The 24891-nt window shown below is 51.3% G+C and overlaps 1 protein-coding gene across 1 annotated transcript in view; it reads right to left on the bottom strand.

The window, feature by feature from the left end:
• The window catches only part of ITGA11 (integrin subunit alpha 11), a 132325-nt gene that overhangs the window by 8144 nt on the left and 99290 nt on the right, over positions 1–24891 (bottom strand). Inside the window, exons 13-26 of the mRNA XM_025296261.3 lie at positions 24315–24455; positions 23854–24057; positions 22616–22746; positions 17440–17606; positions 15926–16068; positions 14525–14635; positions 11009–11094; positions 9332–9539; positions 6910–7008; positions 5148–5224; positions 2920–3009; positions 2039–2129; positions 298–411; positions 19–105 (exon numbers count right to left, since the gene is read on the bottom strand). Of these exons, the coding sequence (XP_025152046.2) occupies positions 19–105; positions 298–411; positions 2039–2129; positions 2920–3009; positions 5148–5224; positions 6910–7008; positions 9332–9539; positions 11009–11094; positions 14525–14635; positions 15926–16068; positions 17440–17606; positions 22616–22746; positions 23854–24057; positions 24315–24455 (1749 nt within the window). The remainder of the gene's footprint in view (positions 1–18; positions 106–297; positions 412–2038; positions 2130–2919; positions 3010–5147; positions 5225–6909; positions 7009–9331; positions 9540–11008; positions 11095–14524; positions 14636–15925; positions 16069–17439; positions 17607–22615; positions 22747–23853; positions 24058–24314; positions 24456–24891) is intronic.

The following is a 24891-nucleotide window of genomic DNA, read 5'->3' as shown; positions in this document are numbered from 1 at the left end:
TGGCATGGGGACGCTCACCAGCTGTGGGGTGCGACTCAAGTCCTCCTCCGTCGGGGCACGCCGGTACTCCGTGCTGTTCCCCCAGATGTTACAGGACGTGTTCACCTGCATGAGGAAACAGGCAACCAGCCTCACACCAGCCCTGGCAGACTCAGCCCGAACAGTCCTCTCTCCCCTCTGCCCAGGGAAGGCCCAGCCGGCCCTGGGCCCAGGGAAGGAGCTGGGGTCCGGGGACTCGAGGGCACACCTAGCGGTCTGCTTGTCCCCTCCCCACACCAGCCCCCGGGGCGTGGGTACCTGGTCAGTGAGGAAGTCCCTCAGCAGCAGTAGCTGGTTGCCTCCCCTGGTGGCTATGGGAACGGTGATCTTCATCGTCACCCCGTGGATGGGAAACAAGCCCAAGTTTTGGATCTATGGCCCGAGAGGGGGAGGTGTCAGTACATCCAGCAGTGGTTGGGTGGTGGGGGACAAGGTCCATGGGGTTGAGCCCCCCAACCCCAGCCAGGACTGAGAAACAAGTTCCTTCAAGCTCCCTGGCCCTTTCACTGTGGATGCTCTAAAGCTCTTCCAGATCTTGGCTGGGGGCTGCAGGAAGGAAACTGCACGGCAGCTGAAAGGGATGGGCTCCTGGAGGCTGAGGACGGCCACTGGGGGCCATGAGGCTGAAAGCAAGGGTTACTTCCCCCTTTCACCCTCGTTTGGCTATGGTGCTGGGTGTCGCCCTGGACAGAGGTCTGGGTGGAGACGGTGACAGCAACTCCTTTATTATGAGAGAGAATCATTAACGGATGTAATGATTACATTCTGATGCACGATGTAAATAGTGTGCATTGGTGCACATTCTAGCTGCGATGCATTCAGCATCAGTTCAGTTCAGTTCAGTTCAGTCGCTCGTCGTGTCTGACTTTTTGTGACCCCATGGACTGTAGCACGCCAGGCCTCCCTGTCCATCACCAATTCCCGGAGTTTACTCAAACTCATGTCCATTGACGGAGAAGGCAATGGCACCCCACTCCAGTGTTCTTGCCTGGAGAATCCCAGGGACGGCAGAGCCTGGTGGGCTGCCGTCTATGGGGTCGCACAGAGTCGGACACGACTGAAGTGACTTAAGCAGCAGTAGCAGCAGCAGCATGTCCATTGAGTCGGTGATGCCATCCAACCATCTCATCATCTATTCAATGTCAGAGCCGCAGTGAATACAAGCAGGGTTTTGAAATCAGAAAGGCTGAACACATAACCCATGGCTGCTGCCACAGTTGAGCTGTGTGGCCTTGGGCAGATTATTAAACCTCTCTTGGACAAGCCATCGAGGCATCTGTGTGTTTCTAGCTGTCTGCCTGCTCCTGACTCTTGCCCAACAATTCAGGGCTGGGGAGATCATGGGGCAGAGACTCTTAAATGCCTCCTAATTTTCCTTCTCCCTTCTTCCTTAGTGACAGAAACCAAGGCAAAAAGGCACATTTCCTAGCCTCCCGTATAGCTGAACCACACTGTTCTGGACAATGAGAGGTAACTGGAGGTGTGAGGCAGTGCCAAAGAGGTTCCTCAGGGAGGGGTCTTGCACACTCTTCTCCCCTTCCTTCTTCCTGGAATGAGGATGTGATGACTGGAGCTGCAGCCACCTTGGACTATGAGGTGAACTTGAGAGGTTGATGATCACATGTTGAGGATGGTGGAGTGGACACAAGGAGACCCAGTCCCAGAGGACTTTGTAAAGTTGTCAACTCTGGACTTCTTTTTTATGGGAGAGAATAAACCCCAGAGCATTATATATATCACTGTTTTTTCATATTTAAAAATCATAAGCAGATACACCTAATCTTCACTGACACACCCTCCCAGTCCAGCCCCATACTTGTCCAGATGAGGATTGAGAGGCTCAGAGACGGGAGGGACTTGCCTAAAGTCTCACAGTGAAGGGGTGGCAGGGTTGAGGCTGGAATCTGGGCACTGGCAACACTTTCAGATTCCTTCCCTCCCAAACGGGGGTTCTCAGCTCCCATCTTTCGCTGTCTGCCTGGCTGCCCTCCAGCCTAACCTTGAAAACGCAGTGGAAGGGAGGCCCAATGCCATGGTATCTCTCCAGGGAGCTGTTGGACTTGACCTCGTAGTGGCTCAGGCTGCTGCTCCTACAGGGACAGAGGACAGGGACGCCGTGAGCTCAGTCGGCGTTGGCTGGATGGATAAACGAACGAAAGAAGGTGTGGGCATGTTCCCATCTCCCCGGATCACAGCAAACAGGTTTCCTCTTGTGTCCACTGGGAGGGCTGCGTTGGGAAGGCTTCTTCCCAGCAGGAATGAGCACTGAGATCAATTAGCAATGTCTGCTGGGGTGTGGGATGGGCATGAATCAGAGGCCAGTTCTCTGCCATCCCAGTCCTTGCCTCGTGCCCAGGCGCATGGCCTCTTTCGATCACCAACTTGCCCACTGTGCACCGTTCCAGCCTCTAGTGTTGGCTGAAGGAGGGCCAGAGCTTTCTGTTTGCTGTTACTTCCTGACTTCTCCACCTACCTGGGCGCTCTGGGAGGTGGGGGGGTTGCAGACTGGGGGCCAGGAGCAGACTGAGGGAGGGGGGTGGTGGGAGCAGTCTGCCCTGGGGGCAGGAGCATTTTCTCACTGATACTGTTTAGAATTGCCAGTGTGAGGTGGTAATGAAATGCAGATGGACTTTTTAGCAACTTCGGATACTGTTTTGACTTCTCTGCAGAGCAGGGCCCCACTTGCAGCCTCTCCTGGGTGGACGCTGCCTGTGCTCCCAGCCCTCGGGGTGCCCCCTGCAGGGAGCTCCCTGGGGACCAGGTCTGTGCCTCCTCCTCCTCTAGTGGACACCGCCTCCCTTTCATGGACGGGGCGCTGCACTCTTAGGGATAACACTTGGCTGCATCTCTGAGCACAGGGGCCCCGGGGCCCCGGCCCACCTGGTGAAGAGGACGTCAGCCTCGTACTTGAGGTGGAAGCGCAGAAGGGCCGTGTTGTCTTCCTTGGTGCTCTCCTCCTCATCCCTGTCACTGCAAGGAGAGCCGGCCGCGCCTGCGGTCACGAAGGGGCAGCCCTCCCTCCACTCAGCCCCACACCCCGACTGGCTCAGGGTGGCTGGAGGGATCCAAGCCGGGCTGAGAAGGAGCCTCCCGGCTGGTCTAGGGCTGCGGCTCCAGAGAGGCCAGCTGGGGGCGCGGTGCCGGGCAGCCATTGGAGGTGTTTCCCAGGAGGGGAAAGGCCGGGGAGGCAGGGGACCTGGACTTCAGCTTTCCCTGCCCTCTCTCTGGGTACAGCACATCTGGGCTGGAGGCTGGGAGGACCATGCCAGCTTGCTCACAGCAGCCTGTGCCCCCTCTCATCTGTCAGCCCGGCAAGTCCTGTGCTGGGGGCCCCAGGGGTGGGGATTATGCTTGCAGGGCAAGGCTCTGCCCAGGGGAGGAGAGGAGCATGAAGAATTGATTCAAGACTCTTGAGAGTCCCTTGGACTGCAAGGAGATCCAACCAGTCCATCCTAAAGGAGATCAGTCTTGGGTGTTCATTGGAAGGACTGATGCTGAAACTGAAACTCCAATCCTTTGGCCACCTGATGCGAAGAGCTGACTCATTGGAAAAGACCCTGATGCTGGGAAATATTGAGGGCAGGAAGAGAAGGGGACGACAGAGGATGAGATGGTTGGATGGCATCACCAACTCAATGGACATGGGTTTGGGTGGACTCGGGGAGTTGGTGATGGACAGGGAGGCCTGGCGTGCTGTGGTTCATGGGGTTGCAAAAAGTCGGACATGACAGAGTAACTGAACTGAACTGAGAGCGTTTACTGACTCTTGAATTGACCTTTCTGAGGTACAGGTCGGGCAGCTCCCATGCAGTGGCTGAGGGGCTGTGTGCTGCCTTTAAAAGACCAGGGAGGCATTAGAGTTTTGTCAAATATGCTTCCCTTTACTTCTGAGCACCACGAACCACACCACCAGGGCAGATCATTTTAGACATAAAGAGAGACAATTTCTGCTCATTATGTACATGAAGCTGGATTTCCTTTGGAAGCTTTAACCCAGAGAGGTGCTTAGTTAGAAAAGGGAGTCTGACACACACACACGCCCAACTCACAAGTGCCCGCCAGCAGCCACGCTGCCAAGAACTCTGCAGGCAAGGGTGTTCATTACCTGTGAGAAGGGGCTCTTTTCTTAGAGGGAGGCCTCAAGATATCAACACATCTTCGCCTTATGGCAGGTGAGCATTCCACCCAAGTGCACAGACTGGCTAACTGCACTAAGCACACGCTGGCGTGTGGATCACCAGCACTTCGTGACTGCTGACTCTTGTGTGTGCTCGAACGTTGGTGCTGCCAGATTTATTTCCAGTGTGGAGAAGTTCTCAGGAGGGTTTATAAAGCCTTATAAAGCTAGAATCCCTTCCTGCCTTTGTGTGTTTATTACTGACATGGGTGATTCATGGTGTTAACCTAAAGTGAACTGCCTCGGGGAAACCTGTGAGACAGACAGACAGACAGATCCACAGAGAGTTAAGAGAAGGTCTTTAAAAACTGGAACTTTGCAAGGGGAGAGAAGGGGCCAGCGCAGAAAGAGCACTGGATAAGGAGGAGGAAATCTGTGCAGGGTAACCACACCACCCTGCATGCACCCCATCTCATCTAGCACTGGATAAAGAGGAGGAAATCTGTCTATGGCCATACCACCCTGCATGCACCCCATCTCATCCCTTCTCAGAAGCTAAGCGGGGTTGAGCCTGGTTAGTGCTTGGATGGGAGGAGTAGGAAATCTAGTGTTTACCTTCGAGTTGTGCTATTTACATGCTGTGTGTTGATGGGAAATTCACTCAAACTCTCTGAGCTTTTTCTTACCTGGGAGGTGGGATGGGAATAAGTCCTGCTTTGCTTAAGAGGCTGCCGTAAAGACTGACTGAGACAATATGTGCCCAGTGCTTCACAACTGTAAGCTTTTAAGCAACTGCTATATAAAGGTAAGGGTATTATTATTTCTATCCAAGCTGAATAACAGTGGCAGTGCAGCTCGCCAGCACTTGGGGACTAACCTGGGGCCCTCCCAGGCTGGGGCAGCGAGGGATGTGGGGAGGGGCAGTTCCTAGTGGCAGAACAGGGCCTGGGAGTTGCAAGTGGGGAGGGGAAAGGAGTGGGCCAGCCCTGACCTGCCCGCTGCGAGCTGGATCTCCAGGTGGTGCAGGAAGATGGATTTGCTGAACTCGAAATCCAGACGGAAAGCCACCTGCAAAGAAAGAGTCGCTGGAGCTGGGATGGCTGGGAACTGCTTGCCCGCAGCAGCCCTGGCCCCCCTCCCAGCCCCTGCCCTCTCAGTGGACCCTGCTGGCAGGGAATGGACTGGGGGAGGGAGGACCAAGTGCTGGAGTAATGTGAGCTGCGCTTGGGGGCTGTGGAGGGGACGCAGCCAAGGTCAACAGCTCCTGAGATGGGGCTTCTTGGCTGTGGAGCCAGCCCTTCGCTACCTCCCTTTTTAACTAGAAGGCCACCAGAAGGCAGCAAGTCCAATTTCAGACTCTTCCTGCAGGAATTTCTGGGGGGGTGAGTTGATGGCAGGAAGGGGAGCCGGCCATCACCATGTACCATGGGAGGTGCGGCCAGAAGTGAGTGGTAAGACCGCCCACGTGCACTCCCTGTTCTTGCGTGTGAACAGGTGGGGAAGCGTGGAGGCTGTCCCAGGCTACTCAGCAGGCTAGTCACACATCTGTCTCCTTGTCCAGAGGCCCTCCCGCCGCTCCGATGGCCCCGGTCCCCGTTCTGCCTTTGGCCTTCCCCCAGGAGTAGGGCCTGGGTCCCCTCATGGTGCCCTGTGAGCCTCTTGTTACCTTCTGTCCTGCCTGGTGGTTATACTGGGGCTTTGCATGGAACCCTGGTGCTCTTCCTAGGTCTGACCCTCACTGGTTTTCTCAAGACCTTGGTGGCGGAGACCTTTCTCCCCAAGTGGCCACGGGTGGGGTGGGGAAGCTTGGGCTGGGTGCTGCCCCCCCTGGGTCTTCACCCAAAAGCTCCTGAGTGTTTCAGTGCCTCACCTCAAACACTGCAATCTTGACAAGTTCTTTTCTAAGGAGCCCTAATCCCCCGCTCCATCCCCCAGCCTTGCAGACTCTGCTGTGGGAACACACTCGGCTCTCCAGCTAACCTTGCCTCAGGCTCCCCTCAGTCTGATGCTCACTTTACAAGCAGCTTGGCCTCAGTTAGGTGTTCCCTTACTCTGGAATCTTCAGTGGCTGCCTGCTGCCCAGGGGATGGGAAAATGCTCCCACAATCTGGAGTCTACCTCCCTTTCCCAGGAAGTTGCTTCTCCCAACTCTACACTCTTTTCACATGTACTTTTAAGCACATGGTACCTGCTCAAAAAACATTCATTTTCCTCCCCACCTCTCCCCAGGCAGAGCTGGGGAGACAGAGGCTGGACATTTTAAAAACATGTTAGGGGGACGTCCCTGGTGGTTCAGCAGTTGAGGCTCCACACTTCCAATGCAGGGGCCGTGGGTTCAATCCCCGATCAGGGAACTAAGATCCCACATACCTCATGGTGAGGCCAAAAATTTTTTTTAAAAAGTAAAAACATGCTAGGGTACGGTACAGAGGGCTAACTGGCCAAGAGGAGGTGGGGGGTGGGGGGCGGAAGCGGCAGGATTCCCCGAGGTGAGGGCCCACGCTCTCAGGGCATGTGCTGTCAGCCCTGGGGGTGGCTGGCTGATTAGGTCATTCAAATGTTGGTTCTTGGGAGAATAAAACAACCTTAATTTAAAAGCCACCCCCAGGCCTCTCCGTCCTTCCCCAGTCTGCCCCTCTGTTGGCTTCTACTTCTCTTGCTCCCGCCCCCCCGTGCCTCCCTGACCCGCCCTGGGCACACCGCCCCAGCCTGACCCGCCCCAGGCCCCCCGCACACCACGCCCCAGCTGCCACCTTGGCCTTGGCCCGGAAGAAAGGATAGCTGACGTTGCAGACTTTCTTGTGGAGCCTCCTCTCCTCGTTCACACACTCGATGCTGCCATCTGAGTCATCCTGGGGGAAGGTGGGGGCGTCATGGGCAGTAGTTAGGTGGGGTCTCAGACCCAGGTCTGGGGGCCACCCCTGCCCCCAGCCCCCACCTGCCCAGGCTGAGGCTGCAACACAGGCAGCAGAGGCTGCAGGCACAGAGCCCCTGGAGGCACGGGTGTGGCATGGTTCTGGGTGCAGAGAGCATGGCAGGAGCCGGTGCAGGACAGTAGGGCCTGGCTCCAGCGGTGCCCGGTTGTGAAGAAAATGGGCAGGCACTCATGGACGTGCTGTGTCACTCCCTTTGGATCAAGCCTGGAGGCAGGACTTATCATCCAGCTTACAGGTGGGGTCCGTGAGGCCCAGAGATGGGAGGTAACCTGCTCAGTCCACCAGAAAGTGGCTTCTTCCACTTGAGGTCCCCTTGTTGGGTAGTAGGGGTTGGGGAGAGGAAGGAGGGGGTGTTTCTGCTGTGAGCACCTCCTGGGCTGGGGATGGACGGTGGTGCTGGTGAAGGAGCGAGGCTGCAGGCCAGCCCTACTCACATACTATATGCCATGTGTATGTGTACATGTGTGTGTGCGTGTACGTGTGCCTGTGGACATGGCCCTTCACAGGACACATTTCCAAACTCCCTTTGTGTCGAAGAAACAAAGCACCATGATTCCTTCCCATGAGGGTTATGAACAGGCATGGGATTGGCCTTGGACAGTATGGGCTACGGCAGCAGGAAAAGATGGATGCAGGTTTGGGGCTCTATTTCCCCTAAATAACCTAAGTCCAGATTGAGATAAACAATCTCTGGAAGAAGAGGCCTAAAGACTATCAGGTGAGCCGGGTGCTTTTACTCTGGGCTGCGGGGCAGGACCTGGGCCTGGCAGAGGAAGTGATTTTGCACTAACAACCTCTCCTTGCATTCTGTGCACTGACCTGGGGTCTATTTGAGGACACTGGGGACCCATCAAGGGCAGGCAGCCCCCCGCTTTTCTAGTGGGCCTCACTCCACTGGGCTTCTCTTCCTGCTCTATAGGAAGAGTGCGTGCTCGTGTGTGTGTGTGTGTGTGTGTGTGTGTGTGTGTGTGTGTGTGTATGGCTGGGGAGGGGTCGTCCTGTCTCTCTCCAGGCCAATGGAAGGGGTGGTCGAGGTGAGAACACAGGGCTGGCTGTTCTATTCTGCAGCCCCCAGGCCCCATGTGGACGCTGTGAGATCTGTGAGGACAGAGACTGTGTCTGATGGAGCCTGGGACCCCCGAGCACCCACACATGACAATTATGTCCTAGGCTTGTTCAACAGACTTGTCTTGAGGGCCTTCTGCATGCCCAGCCCTGGGGACAGACGTGACTGAGAAAGGGCACGTGCCCTCTGGGAGTTCAGGGTTATAGCAGGGCAGTGCTCAGACACTGATGATGCCCATGGAGCACGCACAAGGCTGTGCCAGGGAGCTGCGCAGGCTGGGGGGCCCTGTGTGACCTTCTGGGGCTTCAGGAAGCCACCCCAGGGAGTGCGGTACAGGGACCATGCTCTCTCGTGAATTGCGGGCAGGGGCCAGCTGCTGGGTGGGAATCCTGCTCCTCCACTTGCTGGCTGCCTGACCCTGTTCAGTCCACTTAAACCCTCTCTGAGCCTCTGTCTCCTCCTGTGTAAAGGGGGACACGACCACCACCATCACCTCCTGGGGCTGTTGAGAGGGTGAAATGTAAGCAGGCGTTGTAAGGGGTTACCAAGAGGGAGCAGGAGCTTGTCGGGAAAGGAGGGAGGGGGCCTTGGTGTGAAAGGGCAGGTGTACTGGGCAACACTGGGGGCCAGTGGGGCTGCAGGCGAGGGCAGAAGTGGCAGGGGTGGATGGGGAAGGAGGAAGGGGCTTGAATGCCAGAAAAAGGAGTTTGAGATTTGTTGTGAAAGCAGCTGGGAACCATGGGAAGCTTTAAAGTGGGGGAGAAGTCAGTTCTGATTCTTGTTAGAAGGTCTTTTCTGAGAAAGTCTGGAGGGGGAGCTGTAGGCCGAGGGTGTGTACGTGCTGTTGTGCACACATATGTGTGTGAATGTGTGTGTGTCCCTAACAAGGGCCAAGGGTGCAGGCTGAAGGATATTCCTCTCCTTGGTTCTGAAAGGCTCAGACTGCCCTTCCCCGTGGTTCTCAGCCCTGGCTGCACGCTGACATCACCCGGAAGCTTTAATAGCAGGCTGACCCAGGCCCCGCCCAGACCACATCAGTGAGAACGTCCGGCACAAGTCCGGACACAGGGATCTCTAAGCTGCCAGGTGATTCTGAAGGGCAGTTAGGCCCCTACTTGGAGCCCTCCTCTCCTGCCTCTGCGCTTCCCCTCAGGCAGGCCACCAAGATCTTACCTTCTGGATCAAGCTGGCAAACTGCAGGTTTGCGGACTGGGAGATGTTCAGGACGGTGCTGTAGGCGTTCTCACCCTTGTTCTCCAGCACGGCCTCCACTGCCACCCGCCGCCGCATGCTCTCTATGACGAAAACCGCGGCGTCAAAGGACAGCGTGTAGGCAGAGCAGTCCTGGACAGGCTTCCTCAGCACCCGCTGGCAGTACTCCCTGAGGGAAAGGGACGGGCGGGGATCAGGCACATGGGGTGGGGAAGGCACGGGTAGGCCTCACTGTGCGTGCATCACCCCTCCGTCAGCACGTTTCCCTTTTGGCTTTGGCTGCCAGGCAGCTCAGAGCTCAATACAGAGACAATCCTGATTATTAGCCCAGCTGGTTAGAATCTTTGCTTCTACTCCTTTTCACAAGGTTTGGCTGTACTTTTTCTATTATTTATTTGTTTATTATTTGTATTTTTAATTGAAGTATGGCTGATGTACAATGTTGTATTAGTTTTAGGTCTATGGTCAAATGATTCAGTTATATATATTAATATATCTATATATATTTATTCTCTTTCAGATTTTTTTCCTTTATAAGTTTTATACACACACACACACACACACACACACACTTTTTTTTTGGCTGTGCCAAGCATAATGTGGGATGTTAGTTCCCTGACCAGGGATCATACCGGTACCCCCTGCATTGGGAGCTCAGAGTCTTAACCACTGGACTGCCAGGCAAGTCCTTATTACAAGATACTGAATACAGTTTCCTGTGGTATACAGTAGATACTTATTGTTTATATATATATATATATATAAAATCATGTTATCAGAGAAGGCAATGGTAGCCCACTCCAGTACTCCTGCCTGGAAAATCCCATGGACGGAGGAGCCTGGTAGGCTGCGGTCCATGGGGTCGCTACAAGTCCGACACGACTGAGCGACTTCACTTTCACTTTTCACTTTCACACATTGGAGAAGGAAATGGCAACCCACTCCAGTGTTCTTGCCTGGAGAATCCCAGGGACGGGGGAGCCTGGTGGGTTGCTGTCTATGGGGTCGCACAGAGTCGGACACGACTGAAGCGACTTAGCAGCAGCAGCAGCAGCAGCAGCAATCATGTTATACTATTTCCATTTATAGTGTATGTTTATTATCTAATCATCTATAGTTGAATAAAAGTTAAGCATAAATTTTTTGAAATTTAAAATAGGATCATTATTTTTCCTTGTCTGCTAGTTTATTTCTTCCAGGGGATTGTGATCACCCTGCTCATCTCCCGCTAACTCCTTAGCATTGAGCCCAAGTGGTCAGTCCAAGGACCTCACAAGTCATCTATTCTGGGAGTTGCACAATGAGTACTGAGAACGCTAGGTCCTCAGTCTCCACCTTTTCTCAGCTTTATAGTGTAGAAAGGATTCTTTTCCTAAACAAAGTTTGAGAAGGTTGGATTAGGCTAACTATCCATTTTAGAGAGGCGGTCACTTATGCCCAGAGAGGGCTAGGCATTTCCCTGAGGTCACACAGGAGTTAGAGGCAGAGCCTAAGCTAGGCCCATGCTCCAAGTTCAGTGTTTGGTCCTTGCTGCCTGGGAGAAGCGCGTGCAAGATTGTCATCCAGAGCCCTGGAAGCCCAGATCCACCTGCAGGGGAGCGAAAGGAGTCAGGGTGGAGAGGGGAGGAACCAACTCACATGGCTGTGGGGAGGTCACTGCGGGCATCTAGCAGGAGGTCAGGGACGCAGTGCTCATCCTCATTGCAGCCGTTCCAGAAGGGCACCTGGGCCAGGGAGAGGCAGGTATGGCGGCTGGAAAGGGCACCCACAGCCTCCAGTCCCAGTCTTCCCTGTGGCTCATCCCTTACCCCCATAGCACACCAGCTCCTCTCTCTGTGGCACTAGACATGGGCTTTGTTTTTTTCTGCCCTTTTCACAGATACCATGCTGCTTTTGATCATGGCTTTGCATAGATAGTCCTTTCTTTAGAACATGGCTCAAAACTCAACTCATCCTGGGTCCCTTTCAATCCTCTAATCAAGGTACCAGCACAGAACACCCACTTACCTGGCACCAGTCAACACTGATTGAGTGTTTACTGTGGGGAGGAAGCTCTCTGGTACTGGGGGTAAAGGATGAGGAATATACAGCCTTTGCTCTCAACTCATGGGAAAGATGGGTGTGTGAACAATTAATTACAGTGTGAAATATGCAAAATTTGTATGAGAAATAGAAGAGGCAGAGGGAGGAAAGGGTAATCTTAGCCCATGATGGTTGAGAAGGCTTCACAGAAGTGACAGTCGGTCAGAGTTCCAAAGGAAGACTGAGTTAACTGGGTGGACCAGGGAGAGGGTAGTCTGGGAAGAAGGACGAGTCTGTGCAAAGGGCCTGAGGCATGAGGCAGCATGGTAAGTTTGGGGAATAATGGTTATTTCATGTTGCTGTAGTAAGGGGTGCAGGAGATGGAGAGATGGCTAGAGTCATGTTCTACAGCGTCGTGGGGGTGGTATCTTGCAGATGATAGGAGTCACTGACCGCTTTCGGCTGGGACTGTCCTCCTAGACATGCATGTTGAAGACCCTACTGAGGAGGCTGCTGCACTGTTCACATAAGAGATGATGATGGTGTTGGTGTGGTTGTGGGTGTGCAGAGTGGGAAACAGATTAGGGACCTCAGAGGCAGAGCAGCAGGACCTGGAGTTCATCAGGACTAAAGGAGAAAAGGGTCCTGGATGTTGGCTAAGTTTAGAGTGTCTGAAAGGATGGCTACACCATTTATTTATAAATGGAGGGGTTATCTGGAGGGGATCAGTTCGGGGCACACTGAGTTTGAAGTGCCTGTGACCCACCCAGGGAGAAGTGCTCAGTGGGTGGGTGGGTGTTCAAGTCTGGAGCTGAGTGGTGAAACAGGAGCACGGCCTAGATCAAGGGAGGGGAAGCTGGTGTCACAGAGGCCAGGTGTATCTTACAGTCACTGACTTCTCTGTAAGTGAGAAGAGGGGAGCTCCCTGAAAGTGTTAATCGCTCAGTCATGTCTGACTGTTTGTGATCCCATGGACTGTAGCCCGCCAGGCTCCTCTGTCCATGGGATTCTCAAGGCAAGAATAACGGAGTGAGTTGCCATTCCCTTCTCCAGGGGATCTTCCCCATCCAGGGATCGAACCCAGGTTTCCTGCATTGCAGGGAGACTCTTTACTGTCTGAGCCACCAGGGAAGCCCTTTCTCAGATCCAAGTGTTCTTGCTTTAGACACGTTTCTATCAAGCCTGCTCCTTAGCTTCCCCATCCGTGGTGGATTTGTAGCTTGAAGCAGCCAGCAAGGAATACAAAGCAGAGCTATACAAAGGAGGGCAAAGCAAGGCTTTCAATGACAGGACATAACTCCAGACACTTCGGAAGCCCTCGGGGTCTTCACTGTATTCTAGCTTCCGAGTTCACCTTGGTGATTTCAAGTCTCCAATGAAACACGCCCCACCCCTGCTCAGCATACTGTTTAAGTGTGAAAACTATAGAATAACCCTCAGAAAAATTTCTATCCACTTGATTAAAAGGGATAATTTAACACGATAAGCATCTGTTATACTCAATTGTATGGAATGGCTCATTCTCCCCAGAGGCAAGATTTTATGGTACTAGAACAGTGCTGGGCATTGAGGAGAAGCTAAATAAGAACTTATAGCAGAGAGATGGGAAGAATGCTTCTAATTTGCTGGAGGCTAGAAATCTATATTGACAAGATTTTGAAACATCTAGCTGCTATCCAAAGCCCTTGGTAATATGCCCAGACTGACTGTTTCAGCTGTATTTCTCATCTTTTCTTTACACATCCCTTCATCCTGCTTGTTTCCACATCCACACCTTGGCTATGCTGTCAGCTTTCCTGGAATAAAAGCCTGTTGTCCCCATCTCATGTCTGTTAAAGGACCACGGGAAGGCCACCTCCTCCGGGATCCGCCCCCCCCCCCCCCCATCTCATTGCATGCTGACACTACCTATGAGCTGATTCCTACTCTGACTTGGCCTATGACCTTGATCACCACCTTGCATCCGTATCATCAGCATCAGAGAATACCTTTCCCATTCATCTGCCATGGGCTTCAGCAAGCTTACAGAATGAGTGACTCGTGTCCACTCATGAGCTGTAGTGGCTTTGTAATGACTGTGATGGGGAAAATACTAAGATTCAGTGTATCCAGCTTTCCCCTGCTCACTAAGGAGGATTCCAGCCTTGCCAGGCCAGTATCACCCCCCTCTCCTGAACTGCATTTTCAGACACTCTCACTTACACATTTGTGACTCAGAATCAGAAGAAGAGGGGAGGTGTGCAGGTGGGTGGTAGGTGGTGAGATGTGGCAGCTCTGGGAAGAGGAAGGAGCTGGGGGAGGCTGCTGGGGGGAATGAGGACAGAGATCTTCAGAAACCTTGTGCTTGTACGTCGGAGAAACACAAGCAAGCATGTGAGTAATTCTGAGACTGTTGTTTGCTGGCTGGGTTCTATATAATTCTCAGAGACAGCGTAGAGGCTGGAACTCACGGGTCATGGTCTTAAGACCACTGTGGGATATTTGAAAGTTGTTTCCTAGATCCTCAGGGTTTATTTTGCCTGCTCTCCTAGAACAGATTAGATAGAACTGATAACTGTCTGACGTTTTCTTTATGTGGGATTTATATGGAGTTGCAGACATAGGGAGCATCTGAATATTAGGTACCAGACAATTCCAATAACTCCTAGAGCCAGGGATTGAAAAGTGTGGATTGAGGGGTGTGCAGAGCCATTGATGAGGCTAAAACAACTTATTTTTGGAATACTTGGAGCTGGGAGGACTGTCAATAAGTCGATCATTCAACCAGTGCAGACCAGGCTCTGTGGTTGAATCACTCTGTCTGGCCTCCAGTGTCCTTATCTGTAAATGAGGGAGGTGGTGATTAAGAACTAAAGTCCCTCTGGTCCTCTGACTCTCAGGATCCATGCCAGGCTCACTCTCTGCTGGGGATACAGGAAACCTCAAAGGCTGGTTCTTACCCTTAAGAAACTGCTCAGCACAGGTCACGAGGAAGGAGGGAAGGACATGCTGGGGGTCTGTGGGGCAGGAGATGGGAAGATGCAGTAGGGGAAGAACTCATTTGTGCCCTCACAAAGCCTGGGCTTCTGGGAAGTGGCGAGGGCTGGGGTGGGGTATGTGCCAGAGCTGCTTCCCCCGGGTGCCAGGACATACCGAGACCCTGAGGGTCGTGGGCCAGCCGTCATCCAGCATGGGGCCGTAGTCGGGGTCCTCCAGGGAATACTCGATTGAGAAGGTTACTGGCTTCACGTAGTCAGCGGTGTCCTGTGTGGGAGGAGATGAGGATGGGGTGAAGGCAGAGGGAACATTCATGTCTGGGCCAGGACCGCTGAGAGAGAACTGTCATCTCCCTAAGCTGGGAGGGCAGCAACCTGTCAGCTCTGAGCATGAGTCCATGGAGCCTTAGCACCTGTGGGTAGACAGAGGTTCCTAGATGGGTCTGCAGCTGGCGTGTGTGCTCCTGGAAAGGGCCCTTGGGTCCGTGTACGCCAGCCCCACTGCCTGCATGTTCCACCAACTCTGGCTCATCCTTCAAGGCTGGGAACCTGTATCTTCAACCCCCAGCCTCTAGGAAGCCAGCCAGCAACACGTGCCCACACTCTGTTCAGACTGTTACTGACACTCTTGCACTGCATCCTAACTATGTGATTCTGTGTTAGTCCTAGCCCCTCAGAAGCCTCTTAGCACTGTCCTAGCACTGTGACAAGGCTTAATAAATGTGTCAAATCAACGAAAGAAGACAGATGAATAGGGGCATTCAGGGGATGCTTAGAGCTGAATGAAAAATCCCTGAATCTCTCTCATGGAGTGCAAATCTTGACATGAGTGGCTTCCTTGTATTAAGGCATATCTAATAAGTTCCCAGATGACGATGCTGCTGGTCTGGGGGCCCCACTTTGAGAACACAGACACGTCATAGGGGCGACACATTAACATACACTAGGACTCCTTATTTTTCTGATCTTTGCCCTTTGGATACTGAGGCCAGGTGGGCTTTCAGTGTTCCCTGTGTGTGTCTCCAAGGCTGGAGCTGTGCCTGGGTGTCTGGAGTTTCTGGGTGGAGGAATTGACCCCCACTGGCTCCCCTCTCTGCCAGGCTGGCCTCTGTTCCTCCCCCCAGCCTCTACATGCCACTGGTCCACCTTCCTTGGTCTTCCTTTTTAGCTGATGCTTTGCTTATCCCTTCCTTCTGAGCCATGGCCCCTGACCCCCATTCTCTCTGCAAGATATCACTGAGCCCACCTCCCTCCTTAGATTTCACGCCCTGCTTAAGCAATGGTGGGCATCTGGGAGATGGCAAAGGGGATATCAGGGGAGGGTCCAGTGAGGTGGGGAAGCAGTGTGACCCAGTGGCCTCTGCTCTGGGGTATGAGTGTGGGTGCCCAAGGTCTAGGACACTGCTCCCTGCTGGCCTCCTGAGGTCTGCTGGGGGCTCAGCATGAGCCTGGCAGCAGCTGAGCTCTCTGCCTCTCCATGGCAGCACCTCCTCCAGCTCTGTTCTCTTCCTGGAGGAGCCTGGGCTCTGCTTCTGGGGCTGCAGGGCATCCGGCTCACCAGCACGTGGAAGTTGATCCGCTCACAGTGCTCCTGGCCGGAGGAGAGCAGGGCAGCCCTGTTGGTGTACCGGTCACCGCCCTCGTCCAGGTGGGCCCGCGGTGTGTACCGCCTCTCATCCATGGTGGCATTATACCTGATGCCTGGAGGAAGGAGAGGGGAAGACCATGGAGGTGGAGCCACATCTCCACCAAAGACTGTTTACTTCCCTTTACAAATAGCCTTTGGAAAGTCAGCCTCCTCCAGGAAGCCCTCCAGGCTGGCCAAGGAAGAGCTACTCCTCTCCCCTCATAAGGCTCAATGTAGGCAGGAAACTCCCACATAGATAGAAGCAGTACAGTGAGAAAAGCCAAAGGAAGGAACTAAAGAGAAGAGGGAGGCAGAAGAAGGAGAAAGGGAGATGGAATTGGCAGTGAAGGGATAAAGAAAGAGGAGGAGATGGAGGGGAGAGTGAACGCAGTGGAAGAGGCGAGGAGACAGTATGGGCGTCATGGTGATGTCCCCACTTGAGCCCCTTCTGGAGTCAACACAGCTCTGCCCTCTCCTGTCACCTTCCCAGGTCTCGCCCTCCGCTCTGGGATCCTGTCGGGCCTGGATCTGAGTGTCTGCAGGTGGCAGTTGCCATCACACTAGGGAGGACTGGCCAGGCCCTGCCCACCAGCTCCTCAAACCTAAGACTGTTCTGAGGTTAAAGACTGCATTCCCCTCCCTTTCAACTGGGTTGATCTTTTGCTAAATGTAAGAAAAGCCCAGCCCCTTCTCTGGTACCCCAGCAGCACTCTGGGTGTGCCAGGTCCTTGGTATTATTCTCCTTTCATAGAAGCTGAAAGGACACCACCACCCAGGCTTGCCTTTGTTCTCATCTTCCTTCTGGAACACCCGTTTTTAAGTCATCTGATTGGTCCTGCTCCTTGGCTGAGCAGCTCTCTGTGGTCCCAGTTTCTTGCACTGGCCCAGTCTGGTGCTGGAACCTGCAGCTGCCACTTGCTGGGGATGACTGGGCCCAGGGCTGTCAGAAGCCATTGTCTGATCCCAGCCTTGGCTGAGAGTGAAGGACCCTCAGAAGGAAACTGTCCTGCTGTGGATTCAAGCTCACTTTGAGCAGAAATCACTGCTACTTGGGTCTTTATCCACCTGATGCCCTGTTTCAGATTCCTCATGGGTCTGACTCTTTCTCGGAATCTGACTTCACAGCTTCTACACCCTAAGCTATTAGACTGCTTCTCGTCCCCTGTTTTGATTCAAACCCTATCTCTGACTGTTTCCACCTTCCCCAGCCTCTCCCACATTGGTCACTGCTGCTCACTGCCATCCTCTCCCTGGCATGAGTCCCCCTCTCTGCCCTTTGGAATGAGAGCACTGAATGGGCATCTAGAAGTCATCAAACGTGGCTCTAGGTGTGACCCTGGCACTCAAAACCCATTTCAGCAAAAGCCCAGATTTAGAAACAGAGGAAACACAAAGTCCTCCGGGGAGAGACTGGAGCTGGGGGAGTGGGGAGGGGCCGGATTTACCGACTGTTGCAGTTTGGTAATGGGGTGCCAGGAAGACGGGTGTGAAGCAGAGGAAGGCAGCCAGGCAGGTGGCATCTCTGCCGCTGCGTTTGCAATCCCTGTGAAAGATGTTGATCTTGGATGGCTCAAAGTGGAGGCTGGCATTGATCTGAACCACAGGGCGGGACCTGCAGGAGGAGGGAGAGAAGCAGGGGTGGGCAGGGTGCAAGGCTGCCCTGCTGGGACCTGGGGGAAGGTGGAGAGCCAGATGGAATGGGGTCTCTAAAACCACCACTGGAGGGTGAGGAGGTGGTGGGGCCTGCAGAGAGGGGCTCTGGTGTCACAGGATTGGGCAAAAATGTGCACAAGTAGTGAAGGGCAGGCTAAGTAATCTCATAGCCCCTCAAGGCAACCCTTTGTCATTTTCCTAGTGGTATGCTTGCTACAGACCATACTGACATCCTTTTGCCTCATCACATCAACCCTGCATGTCCATTACAGTAACCTGGAGAGCTTTAAAAACTTCTGATGTTTGAACTAGAACAAAACATTTTAAAATTTGTATGGAAATACAAAAGACTCCAAATAGCCAAAGCAATTCTGAGAAAGAAAAACAGCTGGAGGAATCGGGCTCCCTCACTTCAGACTACAATACAAAGCTACAGTAATCAAAACAGCTTGGTACTAGCACAAAAACAGAAATATAGATCAATGGAACATGAAAAAAAGCCCAGAAATAAATCCACACACCTATGGTCAGTTCTTTACCAGCTGAGCTACCAGGGAATCCCTATGGTCAATTAATCTATTACAAAAGAGGCAGGAATATACAGTTGGAGAAAAGACAGTCTCTTCAATAAATGGTGCCAGGAAAACTGGACAGCTACATGCAAACAAAATGAAACTAGAATATTCTCTAACACCATATAGAAAAATAAACTCAAAATGGATTAAAGATGCAAATTTAAGATTTGTGTTTTCCTGTGAAAACATTTCAAGATGTTTTCCTATGTTAGAGGACAGCATAGCCAAGACACTCGTTGACATGAATTGCGGTAATATCTTTTTGGATCCACTTCCTAGAGTAATGAAAATAAACACAAAAACAAACAAATGAGACTAATTAAACTTAAAAGCTTTTGCCTAGCAAAGGAAATCATAAACAAAACAAAAAGACAACCCACAGAATGGGAGAAAATATTTGCAAATGAAGTGACTGACAAAGGATTAATCTCCAAAATATACAAATAGCTCATGCAGTTCAATATCAAAAAAGAAAACAACACAATCAAGACATGAACAGAAGATCTAAATAGACATTTCTTCAAAGAAGACATACAGATGGCCAAAAAGCACAATAAGAGATGTCTAACATTCCTAATTACTAGAGAAATGCAAACCAAAACTACCAGGAGGGCTCACCTCACACTGGTCAGGATGGCATCATCAAAAAAATCTGCAGACAGTAAATGCCAGTGAGGGTGGGGAGAAAATGGAACCCTCCTTCACTGTTGGTGGTAATATAAATTGGTACACCAGTATGAAGGTTCCTTAAAAAACTAAAAATAGAACTACTACATGATCCAGCAGTCCCACTCCTGGGCATATATCCAAAGAAAACCATAATTCAAAAAGATACACGCACCCCAGTGTTCCCTGCAGCACTGTTTACAACAGCCAAGACAAGGAGACAAGTGAAGTGTCCATCAACAGAGGAAAGGATAAGGAATATGTGGTGTACATACATACATATACATATGGAATATAACACGGAATATTACTCATCCATAAAAAATAACGAAATAATGATATTTACAGCAATATGGATGGACCTAGAGATTACCATATTAAGTGAAGTCAGAGAAAAACAAATATCATAAGATATCACTCATATGTGGAATCTAAAAAAAGATACAAACGAACTTATTTACACAACAGAAACAGATTCACAGACTTTAAAAACAAACTTACAGTTACCAAACGTTAAAGATGGAGGGGAGAGATAAACTGGAAATATTTGGGATTAACATATATATAGTACTATATATATCGGAGAAGGCAATGGCACCCCACTCCAGTACTTTTGCCTGGAAAATCCCATTAGATGCAGGAGCCTGGTAGGCTGCAGTCCATGGGGTCGCTAAGAGTCGGGCACGACTGAGTGACTTCACTTTCACTATTCACTTTCATGCATTGGAGAAGGAAATGGCAACCCACTCCAGTGCTCTTGCCTGGTGAATCCCAGGGACAGAGGAGCCTAGTGGGCTGCTGTCTATGGGGTCGCAGAGAGTCGGACACGACTGAAGTGATTTAGCAGCAGCAGCAGTACTATATATAAAATAATCAACAAGGCCCTACTGTATAGCACAGGAAACTCTACTCAATATTCTGTAATAACCTCTATGGGAAAAATCTCTGAAAAAAATGGACATATGTATAGGCATAACTGAATCACTTTGCTGTACACCTGAAACACAACATTGTAAATCAACTACACTCTACTATAAAACAAAAATTAAAAAATCCTGATCCCCAAATTGCTCTCCTTGTCAAATCAAACCAGAATCAGCATCAACATGTCATAAAGCAATGCTTCTCAGACTTTAGTATATTTGCACACTTCCTGGGGATCTTGTTAAAAAGCAGGCCTGGTATTTCTAGCAAGCTCTCAGGTGATGTTAGTGCCTTTGGTACCTGGACCACACTTTGGAGAACGTGCGTGTTAAAGCACCCTGGGTGACTCCAATGTGCAGCCAAAGGAGAAAACAACTCACAGTTCTAAGACTCCCTACTCATCCACCCATCCCAACACTGCCCCATCCAGGCAGTCAAGGAAATACGAATTTACTCTCGTATTGACTAAGTCAAATAGAGTTAGGGAAGGAAAGTATTGCCTCTCCAAACCATGCATTTATATAAAAAGAAACAAGTATAGTGAGTTTTGCATGCTTCAGAGTTGTAGCATGATTATCTGTGCTAATACCCTGCTCTTCTTAGTGAAAGGGGGATGGCGCCGCCTCTGTGCTGAGGAGTGAGAAGGGTAGGTTTGAGTCTTGGCTCCTACTGGACAGACCACATGATCTCTCTGACGGGGAACTGTGCAAATCAAAGTACGTAAGTGAGAATGCCCTTTGACATTGCAAAATGCTGTGTAAATATAATGGTTTTATCAGTGGTTCTCAGACTTAGGTGCCTACTGGAAGCGAACACCTGGAGATTCTTTAAATGCCTGAGTTCTTGACCTAGAAATTCTACTTTAAGTGGTCAGGGTAAAGCCTGGGTAATGAGAGGTTTAAAAGCTCCCAGGTGATGCTAATGGCAGTCATGTTTGAGATCCAGGGAGTCTGCCTCTAAATTTTCCCTAGAGGGCTCCAGCCCACAGTTTCAGCAGCACTCAGGTAGCACTCAGGTTTAGACATCACAAGCTAGGGCTTGATTGAATCCAGTGTGTGGGACCGATTCTTCTGGTTGTATGTTTATCTTGTTTCCTGTAAAGAAGGTAGTTTATGTATTGCCCCACAGACTTGGGAGACAACATCTACCCCCTAACCTGGGCCTTGTTCACCTGTCTTGCTTCCTGGCTAGAACCAAAGCAGTGAATACATTTAGCCCAAGCTGCTGTCGCTGCCAAAGACCTAAGATCCCCACCTGACAGGCTGTGGCGCCAGTGCAACTTCCGGGCGGGACCTGCAGAGACCCCGCTTCCTCAGTGCTGCCCAGAGGTGTAGGGCAGCTGACACTTGGGCCCTGGCACCGGGGGGACACTAGGAACTCGCAGATACACTGCTCCCCGTTGCTCCCCTAAGGGGCTGTTGCAGAAAGCAGAGGCTGTATTCTTTCTGCCTGTCTGGAGATGCTGGAGCAGGGAGCTGCCCAGAGTGTGAGTCTGCAGCTCATTAGGTACTTTCCTCTCGAATCCCTCTCCTCCTCTCCTGCTTCAGTTCCCCTGGACCCTCACTTCTGCTTCGGAGACTGAAGTCCCTCCCACAGCAGCGCAGATGCACAAGCTTTCGCCTCAGGCTCTGTTTTCCAGGGAACCTGGACTAAGACATTTCCTGAGTGGAATGTAATATTCTTGAGGACCAAGAACCTAAAGATTCTCCCCGTGAAGTCATCAGTTATCTCTGTTTAACATCTTTCTTAAGTTGTATGAAAAATGTGATTGCATTTATATAAAATTATATGCAGATGGTAAAAGAATGGTAGGGAAATGCCAAAATATTAATAGTGGTAATGTTAAGGTGATGAAACTATGAGTGATTTATTTCACAAATTTTCTTTAAGTTATTGTATTTATAATAAAAGTATCAACATATAGAAAATTAGCTCAAATTAAAGTGTTTTTTTGGCTCAAAAAGTAGCTGACACATCACTCAGTAGAATAGATGGACTTTTAGAAAACCTTTTTTTTTTTAAAGTTGCAGACCATTGCTTAACACAGACCCCAAGTACAAATGCATGGCAAATATCTATGGACTGGTATAGAAATGAGATCCTGAGAAAGGAAACCAGGGGTCAGAAGGGGTTTGGAGGAAAGAAATCTTTCACACTAGGGGAGAAGGAAATCCTCCCAGCTGAGGAGAATATCCTCAGCCTGTCCCTTTAAGAGAAGCCAAGTGGGAGAAATGCCCCAGTAATCAGAACTTTTAGGAAAAAGTCTAAGGGGGTTTTTGGCCACTGCTGCTGCTGCTGCTAAGTCGCTTCAGTTGTGTCCGACTCTGTGCGACCCCATAGACGGCAGCCCACTAGGCTCCTCTGTCCCTGGGATTCTCCAGGCAAGAACACTGGAGTGGGTTGCCATTTCCTTCTCCAATGCATGAAAGTGAAAAGTGAAAGTGAAGTTGCTCAGTTGTGTCTGACTCTTAGCGACCCCATGGACTACAGCCTACCAGGCTCCTCTGTCCATGGGATTTTCCAGGCAAGAGTACTGGAGTGGGGTGCCATCGCCTTCTCCCTTTAGCCACTAAATAGCTCTAAAATCTCTGAACCCCACTGAGAAGAGGGATTTGGACTTCAAAATAACTTACAGTGAATCCATAAAAAGGAAATTCATAGTCATAACGGGATAAGAACAGGGTGAATTTGGCTGACAGTGATTAAAGACAAGAGACAAAGAGTCTAAAGTGTGTCTTTTAAAGCCTGTATCCATCAGGACCCTCAAGAGAGCCCAAGAATTGTGAAAAATGGGGGAACCAACCACAAAATCACGGCATTGCCAAGCGCGCCCACTGCCAAGTCCACGAGCCCGTCTTCATCGAGGTCCAGCTGCCCGTGAATGCTGCAGCCAAAATACTGGAGGCCAGGAGCCAGCTCTGAGGCGGGGATTCTCTGCAGGAAGCAGAAGGAAAGAGCTGGGTGTGGGCACCCTAAGGAGAAAACACAACTGGGAGCCCTGGAGACAGCCTGTCTGAAACTATCAGGAAACTTCCTCAGCCCAAAGCTATCTCCTCTCCTGGTCTGTTTTGGAACCTGAAATTTCTACCATTAAGTCATTCTTTTGGATTAATAAAATAATGTGTCATAAAAGGGTTCTCAACTGAAGAGGGAGAAGGAGGAAAGATGGGGTAGGAGATAAAAGATACAAACTATTATGTGTAAAGTAAATAAGCTATGAAGATATATTATACAACACAGGGGATATAGCCAATATTTTATAATAACTATACATGGAATATAACCTTTAAAAATTGTGAACCACTCTGATGTACATCTGCAACATATAATATTGTACATCAACTATTTAAGAAAAGAATTCCCCACAGGATGTAAACACACATTACATGGCAGGTAACCCATCACTATCTCTAAGTGTGGTATATTAGGCTAGCTTACTAATAAAATAGGCAAAAGTGTTGACCCTGAGGGGAAGGCGCTTGGGATGGCTCACTTTTGGATACAGCACTGTTTCTAGCCTGAGGCATTTCCAGAGAAGAGGAGCCCAAATAGGCCTTCTCCATTCATTTGTTCAGCTGTGTTCGACTCTGCAACCCCACGGACTGTAGCCCTCCAGACTCCTCTGTCCATGGGACTTCCCAGGCAAGAATACTGGAGTGGGTTGCCATTTCCTTCTCCAGGGGATCTTCCTGGACCAGGGAACCAGCCAGCGTCTCCTGTGTTGGGAGGCAGATTCTCTACCCCTGAGTCATTAGGGAAGCCCCAGGTCTTCTCAACATGTAGTCAGTTGCATGAAAGCGTGTGAGGGCCAGCGGGATTCAGGTCCTTGGGGGATTTTGTTATTGCTGTTGTTGGGAGATGAAGTTAAGCAGGGAGAGGGTATCCACAGGGGTGACAGGAAGGTCTTGAGACTAATTTCAGCTTGAGGCAGGTAGAGCTAGGACAGAGGGCAATCCTTTCCTGGGTGAGGACAGGGAATGAGATACTAGGACTCCAAGTTCTAGCTCCATTCATTCTGGGGGTTCGGGTGGGGGGCGGCACCTGCTTCGGCGTCTTCAGGATGCTGCCTTGGAAGCCGTGGTAGACGTAGATGACGCCCCCGTGGTTGTCTTCCAGAGGGGCTCCCACCACCACATCGTTGTAGGAATCTTGATTGAGGTCCCTAACGGAGGCGATGGAGGAGCCGAATCGGGCGTTCTGGTAACCGTGGGAATCCTTCAACGTTCCATTGTAAACAAACCGGTCCTGCAAAATCAGGGGCAGGAAAAGGCTCAGGGGGGCTTGGCAAGGGCTCTCAGGGTCATGACCCACTCTGGCCTGCACCATCCCCCTCTGTTTCCCGGTTTCTTTCCCGCTACATAAACCCAAGGGCAGAGGAGGTTCCTCTCCTCTCCAGTCTGCAGGCATGCGCTGGTCTCCGCTTCCCAGCTTCCCTCATGGACACCTGATCAAGGCATGCGTCAGGTGCCCCTGGAAAGCTGGCCAGCATCCGCGCTCCGTACCTGTCTCAGGTTATAGACGTACACCCTGCCCCGCTCTCCGCCCTCGCTGAAGTACATGGGCGCGCCCACCAGCAGGACGTCAGTCACACCATCTTCGTCCACGTCCACTGAGGTGATCTCGCTCCCGTAGTAAGAGCCTATCTGCGGCACAGGGATGGGGGAGGGGCATGGGGCTGGGCTGCTGAGAGGCCTCCCCTTACCAGTGGGCAGCCTTTGACTCAGACTCTCTGCTGAAAGAATGAGGGCCCCCACCCCCGCCAACCCTTTTCTCCTTAACCATTCCGCCACCACTTGACTTTCCATTATTTAACTTTTGTTGTTCAGTTGCTAAGTCCTGTCTGACTCTTTGTGACCCCCATGGACTGCAGTACATCAGGCTTCCCCGTCCTTCACTGTCTCCTGGAGTTTGCTCAAACTCATGTCCATTGAGTAAGGGATGCCATCCAACCATATCTTCCTCTGTCACACCTTTCTCCTCTTGCCCTCAATCTTTCCCAGCATCAGAATCTTTTTCAATGAGTCGGCTCTTTGCATCAGGTAGCCAAAGTATTGGAGCTTCAGTATCAGTCCTTCCAAT

The sequence above is a fragment of the Bubalus bubalis genome, chromosome 11 (genome assembly GCF_019923935.1).
Source record: "Bubalus bubalis isolate 160015118507 breed Murrah chromosome 11, NDDB_SH_1, whole genome shotgun sequence".
Classification (NCBI taxonomy): Eukaryota; Metazoa; Chordata; class Mammalia; order Artiodactyla; family Bovidae; genus Bubalus; species Bubalus bubalis.
Note: the sequence above shows the minus strand (reverse complement) of the source record. Positions and strands in the feature narration are given on the sequence as shown.